The 26,158-nt window shown below is 47.4% G+C and overlaps 1 protein-coding gene across 1 annotated transcript in view; it reads left to right on the forward strand.

The window, feature by feature from the left end:
- The window catches only part of MYO7B (myosin VIIB), a 545,169-nt gene that overhangs the window by 407,005 nt on the left and 112,006 nt on the right, over positions 1-26,158 (forward strand). The window contains exons 32-33 of the mRNA XM_082249873.1: positions 1,785-1,902; positions 1,993-2,119. Coding sequence (XP_082105999.1) covers positions 1,785-1,902; positions 1,993-2,119 — 245 coding nt within the window. The remainder of the gene's footprint in view (positions 1-1,784; positions 1,903-1,992; positions 2,120-26,158) is intronic.

The raw sequence follows: 26,158 nt of genomic DNA on the forward strand, positions 1-26,158 counted from the left end.
CAAGCCTCCCAACAGCTTCCACAGATCTGATCTCCTGAGCGCCCCCCCTCTGAGTGCAGGCTGGGGAAAACAAGGGAGATGCAGGTACCAGGGGTGCAGTGCAGATTCCGACACCCCTGCTGGATGATCTCCCTGCAGTGAGAGAGGCAGAGCCCCCTACAGTGTGCAGGGAGGTACTAGAGATGGCTGGGTGCTTCAGCTTAAAGAGGTTGTATACCCCCCTGTACTGTTTGTACTTATAGGTAAGCCTATAACAAGGCTTACCTATAGGTACTGTAAATATCTCCTAAACTTGCACCGTTCAGGAGATATTTGCATTGCATGCAGCCAATGATATCATCGGCCCATGCGCTCTGAGGGAACGGCCGCCCATGACGTTTCTTTATAGCCCTGTGCCATGACTGGCGGCTCCCGCGCGCATGCGCAGGAGTGACGTCACGCGGCTCTGGCCAGTAGCACAGCTGGAGTCCGCAGAGTCCGCAGTCCGCAGAAGGAAGAAGGGGGAAGATGGATGCGGCCTCCAGCAGAAACGACGCAGGCTTCGTTTGCGGGTAAGTGCCACATAATGTGCTAGTATGCATTGCAATTTTAAGGAGGAAGGGAGAAGATGGGGGGCAGTGGAGAAGGAAGTTGCATGCAGAGGTCAGAGTTGAAGAGGGAGAAAGCCCTGCTTACATCAATCAGTTAGACACACAGCAAGAAGAACTCTCTTATACATGTACCTGAATAATAATCAAAGGTCCCTATTCTAAAACTAACAAAAACATTTGGCTAGAAAGATCAGGCCTGCAGATAGAGGCAAAGCCTAAACGGAGGGCCTACATGACTATGTTTGTCAGTCTAGGCTCAGCAGTACAGGGGTTAATAGGTGGGAGTATGTAAAGAAAATAAATATAAATATAGGTCTTACCTTATTCGGGGAAAACAGGGTGGGGCAGGGTGTGGTCTGGGTGGTATCCTGATGGGAGGTGGTGCTCAGGGCATAAGTTGCAAGGGGACAGCGCAGGGAAAAGATTCAGCCTCCCACCCACCCTCAGTTGTTTTTTCTTTGGTTCATGGTTATGGGGTGTCTCATTTTTTCATAGGGTGGGGGCCAGTTTTTTAGTCATAGCAGCAGGCAATGGTCGATGGGTTTTAAAGGGCAGGGGATGGTTTTGTTCTTTGGAGAACGATGGGTTGGGCCCATCTTCGGTATGGGTGTACCAGCCCTGTTAAGTGTCAGAAGTGACAGGTGATTGATTATTTGGCTGTATCAGCTGGTGTGTTGTTAAACAATTGTCCCCGAGCAGGTGTAGTTGCGGCTAGGGGCCGAAGAGATGCGAGTGGGTGCCAGATACAGCCGGTTGGTCATTTAAGGGGTGCCTTCAAAAGTTCAGATAGTACATCAGGCTGTTAGTTATGATATGTTTTCTAAAGAATGTATTTTTGATGTAATTTTATGTAACGAAGAGATTTCATGGTTAAATTATGGTTGTTTAATAAAAAGGCTGCTATGGCCATTTTAAACCTAATGTGGAGTTGTGTGGTCTAAGTCATTACTTTGGGGGGGGGGGGTAAAGAGGGAAGATGATGTGGTGTCCTTGAGGGAGTGTCATGGCAGCCATAACATGGGCAATACCCCAGTCATGGAGCTTACTCTATGCCTGTGTAACCCCTTGTACAGCTCCCACACAGGCATTCCTGCCTTATGCCTCTGAGATAATTGGAAGTAGCTGGAGCACTACATAAAATGCTTTCTTAGAGGAATAGTTACTGATTGTATGTAGTATGTTTATGTGTTAAAGGCTCAGTATGTGACAAGTAAGACTCCGGTACCAGGAGTAAAGGAGACGGTGGTGGATTATTCATGGCTGCAGTGGCCTCTGTTGTTTTCAAAGTTCTTTGAAGCATCTAAGTTTTCTGGTAAGATAAAACACTACCATAGTCTTTAGTATATCTATTGTTTGCTTTGTCATGTTTATTCATCTCAACTATCTCCCACATCTTTTGCAGGACCTAGTATAAACAGGAACCATTTTATTGTTGCAATAAACTGGAAGGGGGTTAGTTTTCTAGATGACACTGAGAAGAAACTACTGGATCTTTCTTTTCCTGAATTAATTGGCATCCATACTAAGAGGTAAATTCAGCCTAAGCAGTGAAATACTCTGTGATTTTGTTTTAGAATTGTATTATTATACAGGATTTATATAGGGTCAAAAGCCATGGATGTCTGCAGAACATTTTTCAGGGGGGGGGGGCATCATTTTAGGGTCACCCATGCTCCACCCCTTTTCGAAAATGTAATGAAGGCGACGTCAGTCACCACGCAAGCCGCGACTCACGAGTATTTATTTTTAAAGGGGAAATGACAGAATTTATTTCATAGCGTTTGTTATCCTAAAAAAAAAATATTGATCCTGTTCCCTTAAAGCATGTTATACAGTACAGTGCTTTATGCTGTATAATTTGGCCCCTTCTATCATCTAAAATACCTGGCTTATCCTGCCTGGCTATGTCCTCCCCTCTGTAAACTGACCACGGTATACCATGGCTGCTAAGCCCTGAGACCGTGGTCAGTCTACATGCCCCTGTCATCCGCAGCCATCCTGTCCTCCTCTGTCCTCTCTCCCCTCTCCCTTCCTGCCTGCCTGTCTGCTCCTGTGTCAGTGCCCGCATCCTCCCCTCCTTGTGCTGTAGTTCCTTTTAAAGTTTCATATCCTGTCTACAGTCTGTTTAATAATCCTGTGTGCCCCTGTGTATGTGTTTTATAAAAATAGGCAGTTTTCAGAGCACCGATCACCGCTCATGTGACCCGATGCCTCTCTCCTTCTCTGGGCCTCTACTCCTCCCCTCCCGACTGATGTCTTCGGCCCCACCCACTGCAGGCAGCTGTCAGATTGGAAGAGGAGAGCCGGCGGGTCACGTGAGAGGCAATTGGCGCTCTGGAAACTAGTAAAGAACGGTTTATTTTTTGAAAACACAGACACAGGGGCACGGGGCATGGGCACACAGGGTTATTAAAAAGACGATAGGACGGTATAAAGTGGCTCAATGACCACATTAAAGGGGTAGTTGAGATTCCAGGGGGGGGCACATCCCCCCCTTGTGGATGCCATGTCAATAGCACTTGTGAAAAAGAAAGGGAGATGGTATAGTTGCAATACAATTTAAGAAAAGAGGGTTAGGAGAACCCTGCTTGTGAAAGCTTGCAGTCTAAAGGGAAGGTGATACAAAAGGTAATAACTGCTTAGGGATGATTTGTTAAGGAAAGTAAAAAAAAAAAAAAAAAAACAGTTGTTAGCTAGAGGTTGTATAGGCTTGTCTGAACAGATACGTTTTCAGAGGTTGGTAAAGGTGATAGGTGGAAGTTCATTAAAAATCCAGCCCACCAAAACTGATATATTAATTATAGGTGGAGCTGATTAACTGGGCAAACCCTTGGCTTCCTATATATCTTTCCTATAGCTTCCTATAGATACAGTAGTGACCTCTCCCAGTTATCATTCCTGATGCAAAAAAAAAAAAAACAGCCACTACAGGTAGAATATACAAATATGTACAATAAAAAATGTAAAAATTACATAAAAATTGCTTTCAGATAATAATATATGTAATTCCTGAAAATGTTCTACTGCTTCTCTCTTTAAAATTATTAGTCCAATAAGAAAAAAAATCACACCTTAAGGTACATTTTAGAGTTTTGCCAAAGAATATATGAGACTTGTATTATTTGTAACACTTAGGGTCCATGTACACGGGACGCTGGAAATGGCCGTTTAGGAGCAGTTGGGCGTTTTTTTCAGAAGCCCCTGAACCCATCTACATTTTATCTTATCTGTCCATGTACACCAGGTCGTTTACAGTCATTTGCAGGCATTTGCGTTCAGGGACTTTTTTTAGAACGCTATTATTTGCGTTCGAACGTGTGTTTCCCGGCGTTTCAAACGCACAAACGCGTCCGAACGCGTATGAACGCGTCCGAACGCGTCTGAACGCGATGACCCGTGTTTAGCGTTCGCATTTTTCCATTTTAAAGGGGAATAATTTTTTTGACCTCTAAGAACGCTTCTAAACGCAAACGCCCGCTAAACGCGGGTACAAACGCGACCGAACGGACGTTTCAAACGTCCTAAAAATTCCAGCATTCAAAGGGACTTTTAACAACGTCCCGTGTACATGGAGCCTTACTCAACTAAACAAAACATGAAGCCTGAGAAGAGGACCTAAAGGCTAATTAAAAGAGAAGTATGGGTTTCCTTTTTTTCTTAATCTTAATCTCTATGAGCTGCTAGTATCTACCCATCTTTCCTGCCCTCTGTGAAGTGCACCGTTTCTGTTCAAATAGAGTTAATTACCTGTGGGAGGGTCTACAGACTTTATTGAAGTGTCATCAGACAGAGGAAGTCTGGATCCGCCCCCCCTTCCTTCTCTCTGTGATTGACATCCATTCTACTCTCTCTGCTCCTTCTGAGACTTCACATAACATTCAATTCTACATTCCTGGTAGTTATAATGCAAAATATCCTATATTGGTGCAGAGGATCACTGAGCATGAGAAGTTGGCTGACACTTCCCCCCCCTTCACAATGCTGACAACCCCATCTCCCTCCCCATCCCCTGTGCTTGCAGGGCTGGAGAAGCTGACATAGGCTTTGACAGCTGCTGATTGATGGCAGGGGGGGACCAGCCCAGATAGTTTAGATTAAAGCCCATGGGATAAGTGGAGGAAAGCTGTAGAGGGAAGAAGATACAAACTGGAGGGAAAGTGCAGCCAAGAACACAAAACCACCAGCAGAACTACTGGAGGTTAGGAAACTGACTGGGTTTTGTTGTGACAAGTTACCATGGAGATGGAGGCACGTGAAGAGCGGCAGCTGGGGGTGTGCCTGTTCACCAAACACAGCCGCATGTCCAAGAGAGGGAGGGACTGAAAGAGGGAGTATATTGCTGGAGAGGTTTCCACCCCCCCCCTATACTTTCAAACAGAGAATGAACAATTACAGGCTCCTTCCCGACAGTTCAAATGCTATTACCTCACAAATTAAAAGCCTGGGGAAAGAAAGAAAAGACATGAAAGCATAAGGGTAGTATGTACTGCTTATTTTTCCTTTCCCATACTTCTCCTTTAACCACTTGCCAACCGCTCGCTGCAGTTTTACTCAGGGCCGGCCCAAGACATTGTGCTGTCTGGGTCCAAGAATGAAATGCTGCCCCCCATCCCCCCCCAAAAAATTCACGCCCTCCAAAAGGCCCCCACATTCTATAGAACTATGAACGCAGTCAGAGGGGTGTGAGTGTGTACGGAGTGACAGCAGTAGCAGGACAGAGCAGTAGACACTGGGCAGATGAGCGCACCAGGCTTTCTACTGTCTATATTGCCACAGTGCCCTGCAGTTCTGCGGGCATGGTACAGGAGAATGCAGTGCTGTGGGCATAATACAGAAGAATGCAGGGATGTAGGCATGGTACAGGAAAATTCAGGGCTGCGGGCATGGTACAGGAGAATGCGGGGCTGCGGGCATGGTACAGGAGAATGCAGGGATGCGGGCATGGTACAGGAGAATGCAGGGCTGCAGGCATGGTACAGGAGAATGCGGGGCAGCGGGCATGGTACAGGAGAATGCGGGGCTGCGGACATGGTACAGGAGAATGCGGGGCTGTGGGCATGGTACAGGAGAATGCAGTGCTGCAGGCATGGTACAGGAGAATGCAGTGCTGCAGGCATGGTACAGGAGAATGCGGGGCTGCGGGCATGGTACAAGAGAATGCGGGGCTGCGGGCATGGTACAAGAGAATGCGGGGCTGCGGGCATGGTACAGGAGAATGCAGGGCTGCGGGCATGGTACAGGAGAATGCAGGGCTGCGGGCATGGTACAGGAGAATGCGGCGGCGGGCATGGTACAGGAGAATGCGGCGATGGGCATGGTACAGGAGAATGCGGCAGCGGGCATGGTACAGGAGAATGCGGCAGTGGGCATGGTACAGGAGAATGCGGCGGCGGGCATGGTACAGGAGAATGCGGCGGTGGGCATGGTACAGGAGAATGCGGTGGCGGACATGGTACAGGAGAATGCAGCGGTGGGCATGGTACAGGAGAATGCGCCGGCGGGCATGGTACAGGAGAATGCGGCAAACGGGCATGGTACAGGAGAATGCGGGGCTGCAGGCATACTACAGGAGATGCAGTGCTGCGGGCATGGTACATGACACTGCATCTTCTGTAGTATGCCCGCAGCCCCGCATAATGGCAGGTAGTGTGGCTGTGGAGGAGTGTCACTTACCTGTTCCTGAGGCTTTAGATTTGAAAATGGCGCCGGCCGGCGCCAACACGTCACCGCGCATGTGCCGCCGCCGCTCGGGAAAGCCCGCACATGTTCGGCTATTTCCACCAGGGCATGCGCAGTGTGCACGTCGGGCCGGCCGCTGAGCTTTTTTTTTTTTTTACTTGAGCCGAAGCCCGAAGAAGAGAAGAGGCGTCTGGGGGCCGCCCCTCTCTAAGTGCCGCCTGGGTACCATGGTCCCGCCGGGACCCATGGTAGGGCCGGCCCTTGTTTTACTGCGGCAGGCTGGCTCAGTTGCGTGAAACGAAGTAGGGGTACGTCAGTTCACGGAAGTGGTGCTGGGGGCGAGCGCGCACCGCCTGCAGCACTTTTGCCACCACTAGGCAGCGGGGATGCCAATCCACGGGACCAGTGGCCGCAAATGCCACTTGGCACCCGCCATCACTCCCCGCTGAGAGAGAAGGACTGTCAGCTGTGTTTACAAATTTTTATCTCTGAAACTATTCTCTCTGTGTTTTCTTCTCTCTGAAATTATCACAATGTGCCTTTGATCCTTCTATATAGGATCACAGGTCTCTATGATCATTTCACTAGCCCATCCCCCACAATTAACCCTTTGATCACCCCTAGGTTAACCCCCTTCCCTGCCAGTGTCATTATTACAGTAACAGTGCATATTTTTAGCACTGATTACTGTAGTAATGTCACTGGTCCCCCCAAAAGTGTCAAAAATGTCTATTAGGGGTCCGATCTGTCCGCCACAATGTCGTAGTCCCACTAAAAATCGCAAATCGCTGCTATTACTAGTAAAATAAATAAATAAAAAAGGCATAAATCTTTCCCCTAGTTTGTAGAAGCGATAACTGTTGCGCAAACCAATCAAAATACGCTTATTGCGATTTTTTTACCAAAAAATATGTAGCAGAATACAAATTGGCCTAAGAGGATGAAGATTTTTGATTTTTAAATTTTTTTTGGGAATGTTATATAGCAGAATGTGAAAAATATATATATTTTTTTTCAGAATTGTCATTCTTTTTGTGTTTATAGCGCAAAAAATAAAAATTGCAGAGGTGATCAAATACCTCCAAAAGAAAGCTCTATTTGTGGGGGAAAAAAGCACATCATTTTTTTTTTTCGGTACAGTGTCACATGTCAGCGCAATTTTCCATTAAATTAACGCAGTGCCGAATCGCAAAAAAATGGCCTGTTCATTAAAGGGCCAAATCCTACCGGTCCAGAACTGGTTAAATAAATGTTCCAGAACTGTCCTACATAGGTATAATTACCAGCATTCTATATTGCTCAAAAAGACCACATTTATTTATCAGATGAGACAAAGTGACATTTTGATACTTCAAAAGGCACAGGAGCCCTGTGAGGCTCCAAAATGTTGCATTGTCTAATCTGATAATTATATGCTCTCTTTTTGAGCACAATGGTGTGCTGGTAATTATACTAGAACTTTGAGTTATAAAGTGGCACCATCTTCTTTTTTTTTTCCCCTAGCACACACTATTTATGATTAGGGTTGAGCGGACACCTAGATGTCCGTGTTCGACGGGTTCGGCCGAACTTTAAAAAAAAGTCCGGGTCCGTGTCCCGGACTTTTACCGAACTTTTCCCGGACACCGAACCCCATTGAAGTCAATGGGGACCCGAACTTTAAGGCACTAAAATGGCTCTAAAACACCAAAGGAAAGGGCTAGAGTGCTGCAAATGGCAGCAAAACGTAATTAAGAGCATGGCAAGTGCTCTGCAAACAAATGTGGATAGGGAAATAACTTAAAACAACAAAAAAAAACAGAAAAATAAAACAATGTTCTTCTTCATCTCTGAAGGACGAGGCCCATATGGAGTAGGAGGGAGGTTGAGGTGGTGGTGGATGTGGCGGTGACATAGGCGTGCGCACAGGGTGTGCTGGGTGTGCCTGGGCACACCCTAATCACCTAGGGCACATAGCATTGCCAGTGAGGAGATGGGAAAGATCTCCCTGGGACCTGCTCTGCTCTATTTCTCCTTGCCTACAGGTACATGGCCCCGATACATTACTCTCCCTGCTGGCAAACACATGCATGTGTATTTCAACTTTGGGGTGCACACCTTAATGCAATAGGCTGCGCACACCTATGGGCGGTGTAGGTGGAAGCGGCGGTGGAGGAGGACCAGGGCCGGATTAACAGCATCATGGGCTTGGTGCTGAGGATTTTGAAGGGCCTTAAGGGCCGTGCCTTGCCATGCACCCAGAGGAGGAAGGGTGCAGCCATGCATGCCTAATTCAACATGGGATGCTGTCTCTGAAGCCCATAAACACATCCATGCATCGCCAACTGTCCCTCCTTGTCCGGCCTTCACGCTGTGTGGGGAGGTTCTGAGGGTGCTGCCTGGGGAAGCGAGCATAGAAGCCAGACTTCTGTGTTTACAAGTGACAGAAGAGCGGTAACAGTGAATATGGCCAACCCGGGGCCTATATAAAAGGTAGGGGCCTGGAGCTGCAGCTCCAATAGCCCCTACATTAATCTGGCCCTGAGGAGGAGGACGAGGTAGCCAACACTGCTTCTTTTCAAAAATTTTAAATGAGGGTACACCCCAAAAGAGTGAGAAAGAGCAAAAATGGAACAATGGGTGGGTAAGGTCGGTATCCATTGCTATTCTGCATAAGGTACGGAAAAGTCCCGTGGGATCCATGCCTGGTTCATTTTAATGAACGTGAGCTTGTCCACATTGTCTCTGGACAGGCGGCTGCGCTTGTCTGTTATAACGCCCCCAGCCGTGCTAAATACCCGTTCAGATAATACACTGGCTGCAGGGCACGCCAGCACCTCCAAGGCGTAAAGGGCAAGCTCAGGCCATGTGCCCAATTTGGAGACCCAGAAGTTGAAGGGGGCAGACCCGTCATTCACTACATGTAGGCGTGTGCACACATACTGCTCCACCATGTTGGTAAAATGCTGCCTCCTGCTAAGACGTTCCATCTGAGCTGCTGGTGCTGCTGTTTGTTGTGGCGTGCTGACAAAGCTTTTCCACATTTCGGCCATGCTAACCCTGCCTTCTGAGGTGCTGGCGGTGCCCTGGTTGCGTTGGCGACCTCCTCCTCCTCCTCCTCTGCCTTGTGCTTCCACTGTGGCCCCGCTGTCAGATGGGAATGCCAGCAGCATGGCGTCTACCAGCGTGCGCTTGTACTCGCGCATCTTGCGATCGCGCTCCAGTGAGTGAATTAAGGACGGTACGTTGTCCTTGTAACGGGGATCCAGCAGCGTGGCCACCCAGTAATCAGCACAAGTTAGAATGTGGGCAACTCGGCGGTCGTTGTGGAGACACTGCAGCATGTAATCGCTCATGTGTGCCAGGCTGCCCAGAGGCGACGAAAGGCTGTCCTCTGTGGGAGGTGTATCGTCCGTGTCCTCTGTATCCCCCCAGCCACGCACCAGTGATGGCCATGAGCTGGCCTGGGTGCCACCCTGCTGTGAACATGGTTCCATCTCCTCCTCCAGCTCCTCCTCCTCCTCATCCTCCTCATCCTCCAGAACTGTGCCCCTGCTGGACAATTGCGTCCCTGGCGTTTGCGTGTGCAGGAACCCACCCTCGGAGCCCCTTGCGAATGACTGCCCTGAAAGCCTTGGAAATGTTACCTCTTCATCCTCCTCCTCCTCCTCATCCTGTGCCACATCCTCTTCCATCATCGCCCGAATTGTTTTTTCAAGGAGGCATAGAAGTGGGATAGTTAAGCTGAGAACGGCGTCATTGCCACTGGCCATGTTGGTGGAGTACTCAAAACAGCGCAACAAGGCACACAGGTCTCGCATGGAGGCCCAGTTATTGGTGGTGAAGTGGTGCTGTTCCGCAGAGCGACTCACGCGTGCGTGCTGCAGCTGAAACTCCACTATGGCCTGCTGCTGCTCGCACAGTCTTTCCAGCATGTGCAAGGTGGAGTTCCACCTTGTGGGCACGTCACATATGAGGCGGTGAGCGGGAAGGCCGAAGTTACGCTGCAGCGCTGCCAGGCGAGCAGCAGCAGGGTGAGAACGCCGAAAGTGCGCACAAACGGCCCGCACTTTCTGCAGCAGCTCTGACATATCGGGGTAGTTTTTAAGGAACCTCTGCACCACCAAATTCAGCACATGCGCCAGGCAAGGGATGTGCGTCAAACCGGCTAGGCCCAGAGCTGCTATGAGATTTCGCCCGTTATCGCACACCACCAGGCCGGGCTTGAGGCTCGCTGGCAGCAACCACTCATTTGTCTGCTGTTCCATGCTCCTCCACAACTCCTGCGCGGTGTGTGATTTGTCCCCCAAACAGGCAAGTTGTAAAACTGCCTGCTGTCGTTTACCCCTGGCCGTGCTGAAGTTGGTGGTGAAGGTGTTACGCTGTCCGGACGAGGAGGCGGTAGAGGATGAGGAAGCGGAGTAGGAGGAGTTAGGAACAGGAGGCAAACTGAAGCGCCCTGCAATCCTCGGTGGTGGAAGGACATGCGCCAAATTGCTATCCGCCTCAGGCCCATCCGCCACTGCATTTACCCAGTGTGCCGTTAGGGAGATATAACGCCCCTGACCGTGCTTACTGGTCCACGTATCCGTAGTTAGGTGGACCTTGGCACAGATGGCGTTGCGCAGTGCACACCTGATATTTTCCCCCACTTGGTTGTGCAGGGAAGGGATGGCTTGCCTGGAAAAGTAGTGGCGGCTGGGCACGACGTACTGTGGGACAGCCACCGACATAAGGTTTTTAAAACTGTGCGTCTCCACCAGACGGAATGACAGCATTTCAAAGGCCAAGAATTTTGAAATGCTGGCATTCAGGGCCAGGGATCGCGGGTGGGTAGGGGGGTACTTCCTCTTCCTCTCAAGTGTTTGGGAGATGGAAAGCTGAACGCTTCCACGGGACATTGTGGAGATGGTTGTTGGTGACCCAGGTGGTGGTGTTGCTGACAGATCGTCTGTTTGCGGGGTGGCAGGTGCCGGTATCACTACAGATGTGGCTGGAGCGGCCGAGACTGCAGCAGAAGAGGAAGCAGGATGAGCCAGAGACGTTTCTTGGTTTTGAAGGTGTGTACTCCACTGCAGCTCGTGCTTTGCACTTAGATGCCTGATCATGCAGGTTGTGCTCAGGTTGAGAAGGTTTATGCCTCGCTTCAAGCTCTGATTGCACAGGGTGCAAACCACTCGTGTCCTGTCATCAGCACATTTTCTAAAGAACTTCCACGCTAGAGAACTCCTTTGAGCTGACTTTGGTGCGCTCGTTCCCTTGCTGCGTTGGGCAGTAGCGGGCGTAGTGTCTAGGGCACGGCCGCTCCGCTTCTGCACCCTGCTCCCTCTTCTGCTGTGCTGGTGGCTCTGTGCGACCACCGCCTCTTCCTCCAAACTACTCAGGTCACCTGCATGACGTTCATTCCATGTGGGGTCGAGGACCTCATCGTCCTCCACATCATCTTCCACCCAGTCTTCACCCCTGCCCTCCTTGTCGGTCTCCACAATGCTGAACGCCGCAGCAGTTGGCACCTGCGTTTCGTCATCATCGGAGACGTGCTGCGATGATCCTTGCATGTACTCATCTTGAGAAATAAGTGGTTGGGCATCGCTGCACTCAATCTCTTCCACTTCTGGGGCAGGGCTAGGTGGATGGCCCTGGGAAACCCTGCTGACAGAGTCCTCAAAAAGAATAAGAGACTGCTGTATGGCTTGGGGCTCAGACTGCTGGCCTGATTTGCAAGGGGGTGAGGTGAAAGACGGTTGGACATTGGCTGCAGGTGCCAACTCTGACCTTTCTGCAGTAGACTGGGTGGGAGACAATGTGAAGGAACTGGAGGCACTGTCAGCAGCAAACCAATCTACTATCGCCTCAACTTGTTCTGGCCTCATCACTTCTAGGGGCGTTTGATGCCCTACCAAATACTGATGCAGGTTCTGTCGCCTACTCACACTTGAGGAAGGTGTTTCACTTGTGCGTGTAGCTGGCACAGATCGACCACGTCCTCTCCTTGCAACAGGAGCTCTACCAGCAGCACCACGACCCAGGCCACGGCCCTTATTTGACGGTCTCCTCATATTTCTGTAATTTAAGATCTTGCCCTAGAAAGGTTTTTATTGAATAGCGGAATAGGAAATATGATCCAAAAAAGTGTATGTATCTCGCACGTACAAAACCACACTAGGCCCCAATTACTATTGTTTCTACCCCTAAAAGGATGGATGAGGAGTAGGAGGAGTATGGAACAGACAGCACCCTCAAATCTTCAGAAGTATGAGATGAACCCCAAAAACTTGGAAAGGTGGATCTCACACGTACCGACACAGACTATCCCGCAATTCAATTGATCCTCAAAGGTTTTTATTGAATAGCGGAATAGGAAATATGATCAAAAAAAGTGTATGTATCTCGCACGTACACAACCACACTAGGCCCCAATTACTATTGTTTGTACCCCTAAAAGGCTAGGAGTAGGGGGAGTATGGAACAGGCAGCACCCTCAAACCTTCAGAAGTATGAGATGAACCCCAACAACTTGGAAAGGTGGATCTCTCTCACACGTACCAACACAGACTATCCCCCAATTTAACTGATCCCCAAAGGTTTTTGATTAAATAGCGGAATAGAAAATATGATCCAAAAAAAGTGTATGTATATCACACGTACACAACCACACTAGGCCCCAATTACTATTGTTTGTACCCCTAAAAGGCTAGATGAGGAGTAGGGGGGGTATGGAACAGGCAGCACCCTCAAACCTTCAGAAGTATGAGATGAACCCCAACAACTTGGAAAGGTGGATCTCTCTCACACGTACCAACACAGACTATCCCCCAATTTAACTGATCCCCAAAGGTTTTTGATTAAATAGCGGAATAGAAAATATGATCCAAAAAAAGTGTATGTATATCACACGTACACAACCACACTGGGCCCCAATTACTATTGTTTGTACCCCTAAAAGGCTAGATGAGGAGTAGGGGGAGTATGGAACAGGCAGCACCCTCAAACCTTCAGAAGTATGAGATGAACCCCAACAACTTGGAAAGGTGGATCTCTCTCACACGTACCAACACAGACTATCCCCCAATTTAACTGATCCCCAAAGGTTTTTGATTAAATAGCGGAATAGAAAATATGATCCAAAAAAAGTGTATGTATATCACACGTACACAACCACACTAGGCCCCAATTACTATTGTTTGTACCCCTAAAAGGCTAGGAGTAGGGGGGGTATGGAACAGGCAGCACCCTCAAACCTTCAGAAGTATGAGATGAACCCCAACAACTTGGAAAGGTGGATCTCTCTCACACGTACCAACACAGACTATCCCCCAATTTAACTGATCCCCAAAGGTTTTTGATTAAATAGCGGAATAGAAAATATGATCCAAAAAAAGTGTATGTATATCACACGTACACAACCACACTAGGCCCCAATTACTATTGTTTGTACCCCTAAAAGGCTAGGAGTAGGGGGAGTATGGAACAGGCAGCACCCTCAAACCTTCAGAAGTATGAGATGAACCCCAACAACTTGGAAAGGTGGATCTCTCTCACACGTACCAACACAGACTATCCCCCAATTTAACTGATCCCCAAAGGTTTTTGATTAAATAGCGGAATAGAAAATATGATCCAAAAAAAGTGTATGTATATCACACGTACACAACCACACTGGGCCCCAATTACTATTGTTTGTACCCCTAAAAGGCTAGATGAGGAGTAGGGGGAGTATGGAACAGGCAGCACCCTCAAACCTTCAGAAGTATGAGATGAACCCCAACAACTTGGAAAGGTGGATCTCTCTCACACGTACCAACACAGACTATCCCCCAATTTAACTGATCCCCAAAGGTTTTTGATTAAATAGCGGAATAGAAAATATGATCCAAAAAAAGTGTATGTATATCACACGTACACAACCACACTAGGCCCCAATTACTATTGTTTGTACCCCTAAAAGGCTAGATGAGGAGTAGGGGGGGTATGGAACAGGCAGCACCCTCAAACCTTCAGAAGTATGAGATGAACCCCAACAACTTGGAAAGGTGGATCTCTCTCACACGTACCAACACAGACTATCCCCCAATTTAACTGATCCCCAAAGGTTTTTGATTAAATAGCGGAATAGAAAATATGATCCAAAAAAAGTGTATGTATATCACACGTACACAACCACACTAGGCCCCAATTACTATTGTTTGTACCCCTAAAAGGCTAGGAGTAGGGGGAGTATGGAACAGGCAGCACCCTCAAACCTTCAGAAGTATGAGATGAACCCCAACAACTTGGAAAGGTGGATCTCTCTCACACGTACCAACACAGACTATCCCCCAATTTAACTGATCCCCAAAGGTTTTTGATTAAATAGCGGAATAGAAAATATGATCCAAAAAAAGTGTATGTATATCACACGTACACAACCACACTAGGCCCCAATTACTATTGTTTGTACCCCTAAAAGGCTAGATGAGGAGTAGGGGGAGTATGGAACAGGCAGCACCCTCAAATCTTCAGAAGTATGAGATTGTGTTCACTGTACCCCACAAAGATTGAGTTCACTGCACCCCACAATGATTGTGTTCACTGCACCCCACAAAGATTGTGTTCACTGCACCTCACAAAGATTGTGTTCACTGTACCCCCCAAAGATTGTGTTCACTGCACCCCACAAAGATTCTGTTCACTGTACCCCACAAAGATTGTGTTCACTGCACCCTAAAAGGATGTTGTTCACTGCACCCCACAAAGATTGTGTTCACTGCACCCTAAAAGGATGTTGTTCACTGCACCCCAAAAAGATTGTGTTCACTGTACCCCCCCAAAGATTGTGTTCACTGCACCCCACAAAGATTGTGTTCACTGCACCCCAAAAAGATTGTGTTCACTGTACCCCCCAAAGATTGTGTTCACTGCACCCCAAAAAGATTGTGTTCACTGTACCCCCCAAAGATTGTGTTCACTGCACCCCACAAAGATTCTGTTCACTGTACCCCACAAAGATTGTGTTCACTGCACCCCAAAAAGATTGTGTTCACTGTACCCCCCCAAAGATTGTGTTCACTGCACCCCACAAAGATTCTGTTCACTGCACCCCACAAAGGATTTTGTTCACTGCACCCCAAAAAGATTGTGTTCACTGCACCCCAAAAAGGATTTTGATCACTGCATCCCAAAAAGGATGTTGTTCACTGCACCCCAAAAATGATTTTGTTCACTCCACCCCAAAAAGATTGTGTTCACTGCACCCCACAAAGATTGTGTTCACTGCACCCCAAAAAGATTGTGTTCACTGTACCCCCCAAAGATTGTGTTCACTGCACCCCACAAAGATTCTGTTCACTGTACCCCACAAAGATTGTGTTCACTGCACCCCAAAAAGATTGTGTTCACTGCACCCCACAAAGATTGTGTTCACTGCACCCCAAAAAGATTGTGTTCACTGTACCCCCCAAAGATTGTGTTCACTGCACCCCACAAAGATTCTGTTCACTGTACCCCACAAAGATTGTGTTCACTGCACCCCAAAAAGATTGTGTTCACTGCACCCCAAAAAGGATGTTGTTCACTGCACCCCAAAAAGGATGTTGTTCACTCCACCCCAAAAAGATTGTGTTCACTGCACCCCACAAAGATTGTGTTCACTGCACCCCAAAAAGATTGTGTTCACTGCACCCCAAATATGATTTTGTTCACTGCACCCCAAAAAGGATTTTGTTCACTGCACCCCAAAAAGGATGTTGTTCACTCCACCCCAAAAAGATTGTGTTCACTGCACCCCAAAAAGATTGTGTTCACTGCACCCCACAAAGGATTTTGTTCACTGCACCCCAAAAAGATTGTGTTCACTGCACCCCAAAAAGGATGTTGTTCACTGCACCCCAAAAAGGATTTTGTTCACTGCACCCCAAAAAGATTGTGTTCACTGCACCCCACAAAGGATTTTGTTCACTGCACCCCACAAAGATTGTGTTCACTGCACACCAAAAAGGATTGTGTTCACTGCACCCCAAAAAGATTTTGTTCACTGCACCCCAAAAAGATTGTGTTCACTGCAGCCCAAAAAGATTGTGTTCACTGCAGCCCAAAAAGATTGTGTTCACTGCAGCCCAAAAAGATTGTGTTCACTGCAGCCCAAAAAGATTGTGTTCACTGCAGCCCAAAAAGATTGTGTTCACTGCAGCTCACACACAGAAAAATGGATGTGGATCACTGACACCTGCCTATCTCCAATCCCACACCACACAGCAATATCGATTGTAGTTTGTAGAACACAGTTTCCCTAAAATTCAGCAGACTCTGTCCCTAACAGGATTGAGAAGAGATCGTAGATCAGGATTGAGTGCAGATTCACCCCACCCCCCACACAGCAATATCGATTGTAGTTTGTAGAAGACACTGACCCTATAATTCAGCAGACTCTATCCCTAAAATGCCTACAACTCGCCCTGCCTAAACACTCCGACCTGTCCCTCAATTCTATCCGGACACAAATGGTTTTTTCCTGCCTATCTTTCCCTAATCAGCAGCCAGCACGTTGATGTGTGCTCTGTCCCTGATATAAGCAGCATAATGACGCCGCTGCGGCTGCCTCGAACTTATAAAGACTTGGTCACATGCTTCAGACGGCCAATCACAGCTACTAAGACATTTGCAGGCATGGCTGGGATGGCTTAAGGCACACCAGTTAAACGATTGTTGATTGGCTGTTGAAAGCCCGCCATGAAAAGAGCGCCAAAGCATGCAAAACCCGGAAATAAAACGACCGAACACGGATTTTTACCCGAACATACAGTAAAGTGTCCGTGTCCGTGTTCGGGTACAAAAAATCCAATTATTCGGTACGAACACGAATAATACAGTCCGTGTTCGCTCAACACTATTTATGATCTCAAAGCCATTTTGGGTGCACCTGAATATGCATTTTCTGTCCTAAATGATAATACATAATTCACATTCAATTCATACTCATTTGCAGAGAACTGTCACTTTGACACAGGGACCTTACTGACAGTACAAGAGCAAAGTGATCTCCTTGGCAATACAGTAATGCTCCTTGTTTATCCAATCAGCAGGCTTGGGTAGGCAGACTAAGCTATAGTGATGGTGGCAGCAAATATGAGGTCATTGATTTGGAAATGCTTTCCATGGCTATATTAATTTCTCTATCGCTCATTGACAGACGTAGTCCTCGGTGATTCAGCACCTTCGGGTTATGTTGCCTCCACAGGAGTAGGACTAGACAGGAAAAAAAATGCTCTGGCCACACCCTAGGGGCAGTCCCCGAGGGTATATCCTCTCTCTCTCTGCCACAGCAAATCAGTTTTTTTCTGTCTAGTCAGGAGTAAGGACCTAGATACCTTGCTGGGATCTTCGGTCCTGGCAGGATTTTTTTCTTAAAAAGATTTTTTAGACAGCTTTTTTTCTCCAGTGTTCCTGTGAGATCTTCAAGCAAGAAAGCTGAACTGGGCGACGGGCTGGATGTTGAGATCCGGTGGTCACCCCAGTTCAGCCTACGAGCGCGTGCAGGCCATAGCTCCGCGCTGGGTCGGCCGCGACATAGTCCCACTGGAGGGACTGACCCTGCGAGTTAAACGTCTCGCTGAAACGCCAAGGACCATGAGTCACGGCGTCCGTATTGGTCGACAGCCCTCCCGCCCCGGTGGAGAGGGGTACTGTCAGGAGTTGGCGCCCGCCTGGTTCCGGTATGGTGAGTAGTATGTTCCCCCTTTCCCCCTGACGGGTCTTGTGGTGAACGCGGGCCCCTCTCTGTATGGTAAGGATGAGTTCCCCTCTATCCTATAACATGGCACAGATCCCCCTACTTTGAGTGTGATTTTTATGTGCAAAAAGCCAGGAGGCTTGGTTTGGGAGCTGACAATCTAATTGTAAATATGTTAAAAGATTGTAATCAGTGGCAGTACGGTAATCTTACTGTGATAATATAAGTATCCTACCAGTCAGAAGCCACGGACATGTAGACTGCTTTCCAAGTCAGGTCTCCAGCAATAGCAGGCCTTCCGACGGCCATCCGGTCCGCCACGGTCCGGTACCGCCGACCAGGCTAATTCCCCATGTAGAGAAGGTGTTGTAATGCTCTGCAGTCACGCCGCTATTCGGTACAACCGCCGCCATTGCTTGCTAGATCGCACGAGGCCGCCATTTTGGCGTAGCCTCGTGTCTCCAGCATGGGGGCGGCCATGTTTGAGGTGATCCAAACACCTCGTGGAGCTAGGGGAGGCGCCGGAAGGCGTATGGAGGGGCGGAGCCGCCTCCTTTCTTCCCGGGCAGCCAGCCAAGAGACTTCCTGTCGATTCGAGACAGTGCTGAGACAAGTGCAGTGGAAAACTCTGAGCATCAAGTGGTGAGCCTGGGGGTCTATCTCTCTCTCTCTCTCGCTCGATAGGGGTCCCTGAGCAGCTAACACTGAGGGGCTTTGTGGCGCTGGGGGTCTAAAAAAAAAAAAAAAGTTTTATTTTGGATTGAATTTTCCGGGTAGTAACTGTAATTATCATGGACCCTGCCACACAAGCACCCCCACCTGTTTCCCTCGAGGGGACCACGGGACCCGCCGGTGCACAGAGTATAGACGCATTTACATCAGTTTTGGAGTCTTTGGTGGCTCGGGTGGAGACGGCCTGTCAGGGACGGGGGTCAAGAAAGCAACCCCCGCCTACCCCTATATCATCTGACACCTCTGACTCAGATTCAGAGATGGTCACTGCAGCTGCAGGTCCCTCTGCAAGGGCTGTTATCTCAGGTAAAGTTCCCTCAGACAGTGAGGAGGACGTTCATTCTTCCGCCATAATTCGGGAAGAAGCATTGGTGGACGCACTAGTTGTGGCGGTGCGGGAAACCTTAAGACTTGAGGTTTTACCGGCAGAGGCAACTGAAACAGAGATTCCCTTTGGTACTAACAAGCCCATCAAAACGGTGAAGGTTTTTCCTGTACCCAAGTGTTTTGGTAATAAAATTAAAGAAGAATGGGAACATTCTAAGCGTACCTTTACTATTTCCAAGCGTATTGCTAGACGCTATCCGTTTGAGGAATCCCTCATTAAGAAATGGACGGTACCACCAGTGGTGGATCCACCTATTTCCAGGCTGAATAAAGCCACGGTTATCCCAGTGGAGGACACTTCGTCCTTTAAGGATCCGGTGGATCGAAAGGTGGAAGCGGAGTCCCGCACTATCTTCTCCCTGATAGGGTCAGCATTTAGACCAGTAATTGTTATTGGTCTAGTTTCCCAGACACTAACGGAATGGGCGAGATTGGTACGCCAAGACCTGAAGGGAAAAGATATCCCCCAGGGAACATCTGATTTGATGGAACAGATTATACAAGGGCTACAGTTTGTCTGTGACGCAGCCTTGGATGCTACCCCCCTATTAGGGCATGCATCTATGTCAGCGGTAATCCTCAGACGTGTGCTGTGGTTAAAATGCTGGTCAGCAGACCTAGGTTCCAAAAAGACCTTGACGAATCTCCCCTTTCAGGGGAATCGCTTATTTGGGGCCACCCTAGATGAGATCATTAAGGATGCCACTGGGGGCAAGAGCACTTTCTTGCCACAGGCTGCTAAAGCTAAGGGACCTCGTAACAAGCGAGGACCTTTCTTTAACGCCCATAAAGGGTTCGCACACCTGGCTGGAACAAGCGGGAAAGGCAAGACTCCTCCAGGAGGGTTCAAGAAGGGCTGGTCGGACAAACAGAGGACCGACTCAGCCAAACCCGAAGCAAAGGATTACACAGCCTGAAGGTGCGCCCCCACCCGCTTTGAGGGTGGGGGGACATTTTCACCGGTATTCAGGACCTTAGATCGAGCATCGACTACTGCTACCGGTGCGATTCTTCCCTTCCAACATTTAAGTACTACAGGGAGCGGTAGTCACCGTTCCCTGAACAGATCTTTTCCTTTACCTTTTCCTAAGATTAGTCTCAATTCCCCACAGGAATTGGATCTGGTTGACCAGACAGACCAAGAAGCCTCTAGCCAGGTGACTTCGGTCCCTGAGGTTTAACCAGGAAAGATCACCGTTCCTGATAGGAATCAGGTGTCTGATAAATGTGTGGGAACAGAAAACGACCAGACTTTCTCGGATGGTCGGGGCCAGATAGCTCTAGGGACGCCTGGTTCAGATCCAGTCAGCGCCAGTGGTCCTAGAAATTCTAGGCTGGCCTCGTCAAGCCGGCCTGGCCGACTTGGACTTGCTAGTCGCGGACGTTCCATGGAAACTTCGTCTCAGGGAGTATCTGTGTAACGCTCCTGCGTTTCATGTATGGTGTGGATTTTCAGCTGCAGAAATATTCCACTTCAGTAGTCATGTAAGAGAGATGCTGAGATACCATTCCCAACCTCAATGACTCATCATGTGTGGAAGGTCTTAATTCAGCTAGTAAATACACACACTCAACAAGCTGGTTCCTAGAGTGACTTTATGTATGTAGTAACACAGTGATGAAGATTTAAGAGACAGGTTGAGTGGAGGTGGTAGGTGACAGACACTTGAAGGTAAGACAGTAGCAGATGGATGCAGGTAGGTTTAGCAATCATGTATGGTAGCAGATGACAGAGTAGCAGGTGGACATACAAGAGAGATCAACCCAGTGCAGAAATAAGTAGCAGTAGTCTTAAGAGCTAGCAATCTAGATATGCAGATGTGATAAATAGTCTTTACTATGCAGAGCTAGATAGTGTAAGCTTAGTATAAGTTTATAGAGGGTTCCCCTGCGGGGTACTTAGCACTAATAGCAATACAGCCGAAGGTTGGTTCAGGAGGAGCGGATGATCCGGAAGCGGGATGCAGGGATCAGCGCAGCGAGGTTCCGTCAGCGAGGTATGCTTGCAAGCACGAAAGCTTCAAGCCAAGTTAGCATCCAGGTAAGGGTGTTTGAACGAACACATGTGAGTGAGAACCAGCGATTTAAATAGCCATCTAGTCCGGCGCTGAGTGATGACAGCTTCAGTCTTAAAGGTGTATGCGCACCTTTCCAAAAGAGAATGGTGGGGCGCATACACTTGTGAAAAGAGTAATTTAGGGTACCAAAGGTACCGGAACATTACAATACCCCCCCCCCCCTTAAGGCCGGCTCCTGAAGGCCTCTGGAGCTGGTTTGTCTGGGTATCTCGCATGAAAATTGCGGATTAATCTAGGGGCATGTATTTCAGAGGTGTTTAGCCAGGTGTCGTCTTGGGGCCCATAGTTCTTCCATCTAACCAAGTACTGAAGTCTTCTTCTGTAGATACGAGAATCCAGAATCTCTTTTATCTCGTATTCTTCTCCACCTCCAACTTGTACAGGAGGCGGAGGTGGAATATTAGGCCTTATTCCTTGGTCCGGAATATGGGGCTTCAGTAGCGACACATGGAAAATGGGATGGATTTTTAGGTCTATTGGCAATGTAAGCTGTACTGCAGCTTTTCCAATAAGTTTTTTGATTGGGAAAGGTCCCAAGAACAGAGGTCCAAGCTTTTTGCTAGGGATCTTCAGTCTTAAATTTTTTGTTGAGAGCCAAACGAGGTCCCCTATAGTGTACTGTGGAGAAGGTCTTCTGCGAAGATCATAGTACTTCTTTTGTTGACTGTGAGCGTGTGCAATGGTAGTATTTAATAAACCCAGAGAATCCTTTATTTGGGTAAGATAGTCTGAGGCTACTGGGTTGTTTGAAGGAAGGATGCGTGGTGGAAGAATAGAGGGATGAAACCCATAGTTCAAGTAGAACGGACTCTGCTTGGTTGTACTGTGGGTTGCGTTGTTGTAGGCAAATTCTGCCAGAGGGAGAAGATCCACCCAATCATCCTGTTGGTAAGAAGTGTAACAACGTAAATACTGCTCGATGCATTGGTTGACTCTTTCAGTCTGTCCGTTGGTCTGCGGATGGTAAGGAGAAGTGAGCTTCCGCTCGATCCGTAGTATGTGACATAGTTCTTGCCAGAACTTAGAAATAAATTGGGATCCACGGTCAGACAGAAGAGTTTTTGGGATACCATGTAATCTAAAGACATGTTTCATCAGGAGTTCTGCCGTTTGTTTGGACGAAGGTAGTCTGCGAATAGCAATGAAATGTGCCATCTTTGTCAGATGGTCCACTGACACCAAGATGGTATTAAATCCTTTGGAAAGAGGCGATTCTACGATGAAGTCCAAGGACAAAACTTCCCATGGAGTTTGGGGTATTGGTAGACTGCATAGTAGACCGGATGGTCTCGTAGTGTCAATTTTGGACCTGGCACAGACATTGCATGAAGAGACAAATTTTTGTATAGATGTTTTCATGTCAGGCCACCAAAATTGCCGGGAAATCAAATTAAGAGTCTTTGTCATACCCATATGTCCTGCCATTGGCACATCATGAGATAATTCCAAGATCTTGGTGCGTAGGGTAGGTGGTATGTAAAGTTTGTCGTTGTAGTAGAGGAAGCCTTCTGCATCAGTATTTAGTTGTGGTGGGGGTGAATCCAAACTTATACCAAGCAAAACCTCTTCCTTCAAGGAACGGACAACTTCAATAATGCGTTTGTGAGGTATTATAGGAACGGAAGGGATTTCAAAGTAGTTTTCTTCAGTTAGTCGTGATAGTGCATCCGCCTTTTTGTTCTTATCTGCAGGTGTGTAAGTCACTAGGAAGTTAAACCTTAGAAAGAATAGTGACCATCGTACCTGTCGGTGCGAGAGAGTTTTGCTAGTCTGAAGATATTGGAGGTTTTTATGGTCCGTGTATATAATTATTGGTAATTGGGTGCCTTCGAGTAAATGTCGCCAATTCTCCAGAGCCAATTTTATAGCAAGCAGTTCCTTTTCACCCACGGGGTAATTAATCTCGGGACTGCTTAGGGATTTAGAAAAAAAGGCGACTGGATGAAGTGGTGAAGTGTGGGTTGGTCGTTGGGAGAGTATTGCTCCTACTGCCATGTTTGACGCATCTACCTCCAGAATGTATTGGAGGAATGGGTCTGGATGGCGTAATATGGGAGCAGAAGTAAACCTTGTCTTTAACAGGTGAAAAGCTTTATTGGCTTCTTCTGACCATTTGAATGTTTTTTTTATGCTAGTGAGCTGTGTGAGGGGTCTCACAATAGCAGAAAAGTTTTTAATGAACTTCCTGTAGAAATTTGAAAATCCCAGGAATCGCTGTAGCGCCTTGCGTGTGGTTGGTGTAGGCCAATCCTGAATGCAGGATATTTTACTCATGTCCATCTCGATTCCTGTTTTGGATATGATGTAGCCTAGAAAGAGTACCTCATCTTTATGAAACAAGCATTTCTTCAGTTTCACATAAAGGTTATGTGCAAGCAATCTCGATAGTACAAGTCTTACATGTCTTATGTGTTCAGACAGGGATTGTGAATATATAAGTATATCGTCCAGATATACCACAACACAGACATCTAGTAAGTCTTTAAAAATATTGTTTATAAATCGTTGGAAAACTGCAGGGGCGTTGCATAGCCCGAATGGCATCACAAGATATTCGAACAATCCGTATCTGGTTCTGAATGCAGTCTTCCACTCGTGTCCATCACGGATTCGAATGAGATTGTATGCTCCTTTCAGGTCCAATTTTGAAAAATAGGTAGCTCCACGCACCTGCTCAATGAGCTCAGGGATAAGCGGTAGAGGATAGCGATCTTTTATTGTGATAGCATTCAATTTCCTGTAGTCGATGATAGGTCTGAGACTTGAGTCCTTATTGCGAACAAAAAAGAGTCCTGCTGCTGTGGAAGAAGTGGAAGGTCTAATAAAACCTTTTTCCAAATTCTCATCCAAATAGGTTTTGAGATGGGAAAGTTCATCCTGTGAAAGAGGATAAACATGACCGAACGGCAATTTGCTATTTGGGAGTAGATCAATGCTACAATCATAGTCTCGATGAGGAGGTAATGCTTGAGCATTTTTCTCAAGAAAAACCTCAGAAAGATCCTGATAACATAGTGGTGCAATCTCATCTGTCACCATAGACAGAATCTTCCCGGAAGACGGGAGGTTACACGTATCCTCGCAATAGCAAGAGAGGAAGGCCAAGGACCGTTCCTTCCAATCTATGGTTGGTTGGTGTGTGTGTAACCAGGGAAGTCCCAACACAATGGGAAAGTGGGGTGAAGGTATTAAATCGAAGGTAGTAGTCTCCCTATGAGACTCGTTAATAGTGACTAGAAGTGCTTGTGTCTGATCGGTGATCGGACCAGAGGATAACGGAACACCGGTAATAAGACTTACTGAGACAGGTTTAAGTTTAGAAATAATAGGAATTTTATTTGAAGCAGCAAAACATATATCAATATAATTTCCACAAGATCCTGTGTCAATCATGGCCTTAGTAGTAATCCTGTTCTGGTCCCACTGTAATGTCAAACAAACAAAAATGTAAGGGTTAGTGAATGAAGTTGTCAATCCCCCTAGGAGGACATGTGAACACTCACCCTTCTTTTTGTTGACTAGGGGACAGACATTTATCTTGTGATCCGGGGATGCACAGTACAAGCAGAGATTTTCATATCGTCTTTTGGCTTTTTCCATAGTTGATAGCGGTGGGCGTATGGTTCCTACCTCCATAGGAACGGGGTTAACGGCCGGAATCCGAGAGGAAACGGATAATGGCATTCCCATTTTCTCAGCCTTTCTTTCTAGTAGTCTTCTATCTATGGTAATACTGAGTTGTATTAATGCATCCAGGGTTTTTGGTAGATCCGCTCGGGCGAGCTCGTCCTTAACGGCTTCTGATAGGCAAAGCCTAAATTGGGTTTTCAGAGATGCATCATTCCATTCTGAATCAAGGGTCCATCTCTTGAATTCCGCGACAAAGTCTTCTACAGGCCTCCTTCCTTGTTTCAAGGATCTTAATTGAAGATCGGCAGTACTCTGCCTATTGGGGTCATCATATAGACTAGTGAGTTCTGCTAGGAACAAGGCATAGGAGTTGAGAAGCTGGTCGTTTTTCTCAAAAAGAGAGTCTGCCCAGGCTCGAGGATCGCCTGTTAGGTAAGAAATAATAGTACAAACCTTAATGTGATCAGTAAGGTAGGTACGAGGTTTTAGCAAAAAAAGTAACTCGCATGCGTTTTTAAATTCGCGAAATTTTTTGCGATCGCCTGTAAATACCAAAGGGGGATTTATCTTGGGTTCAAGGGACTGAGCAGAGGTAAGTTGTGTCAGTCTAATTACCTGCTGCGACAGAGCCTGATTGTCTTCTTTTAATTCAGCAAGTGCGTGTATTAACGCAGTTACTTGCTGTTTTAATTGTGTCACCTGAGTGGTTATTTCTGCTGAATCCATTTGTGGGTTCGTTCAATCTGTAACGCTCCTGCGTTTCATGTATGGTGTGGATTTTCAGCTGCAGAAATATTCCACTTCAGTAGTCATGTAAGAGAGATGCTGAGATACCATTCCCAACCTCAATGACTCATCATGTGTGGAAGGTCTTAATTCAGCTAGTAAATACACACACTCAACAAGCTGGTTCCTAGAGTGACTTTATGTATGTAGTAACACAGTGATGAAGATTTAAGAGACAGGTTGAGTGGAGGTGGTAGGTGACAGACACTTGAAGGTAAGACAATAGCAGATGGATGCAGGTAGGTTTAGCAATCATGTATGGTAGCAGATGACAGAGTAGCAGGTGGACATACAAGAGAGATCAACCCAGTGCAGGAATAAGTAGCAGTAGTCTTAAGAGCTAGCAATCTAGATATGCAGATGTGATAAATAGTCTTTACTATGCAGAGCTAGATAGTGTAAGCTTAGTATAAGTTTATAGAGGGTTCCCCTGCGGGGTACTTAGCACTAATAGCAATACAGCCGAAGGTTGGTTCAGGAGGAGCGGATGATCCGGAAGCGGGATGCAGGGATCAGCGCAGCGAGGTTCCGTCAGCGAGGTATGCTTGCAAGCACAAAAGCTTCAAGCCAAGTTAGCATCCAGGTAAGGG

The sequence above is a fragment of the Pelophylax lessonae genome, assembly GCF_965119305.1.
Source record: "Pelophylax lessonae genome assembly, chromosome: 3".
Classification (NCBI taxonomy): Eukaryota; Metazoa; Chordata; class Amphibia; order Anura; family Ranidae; genus Pelophylax; species Pelophylax lessonae.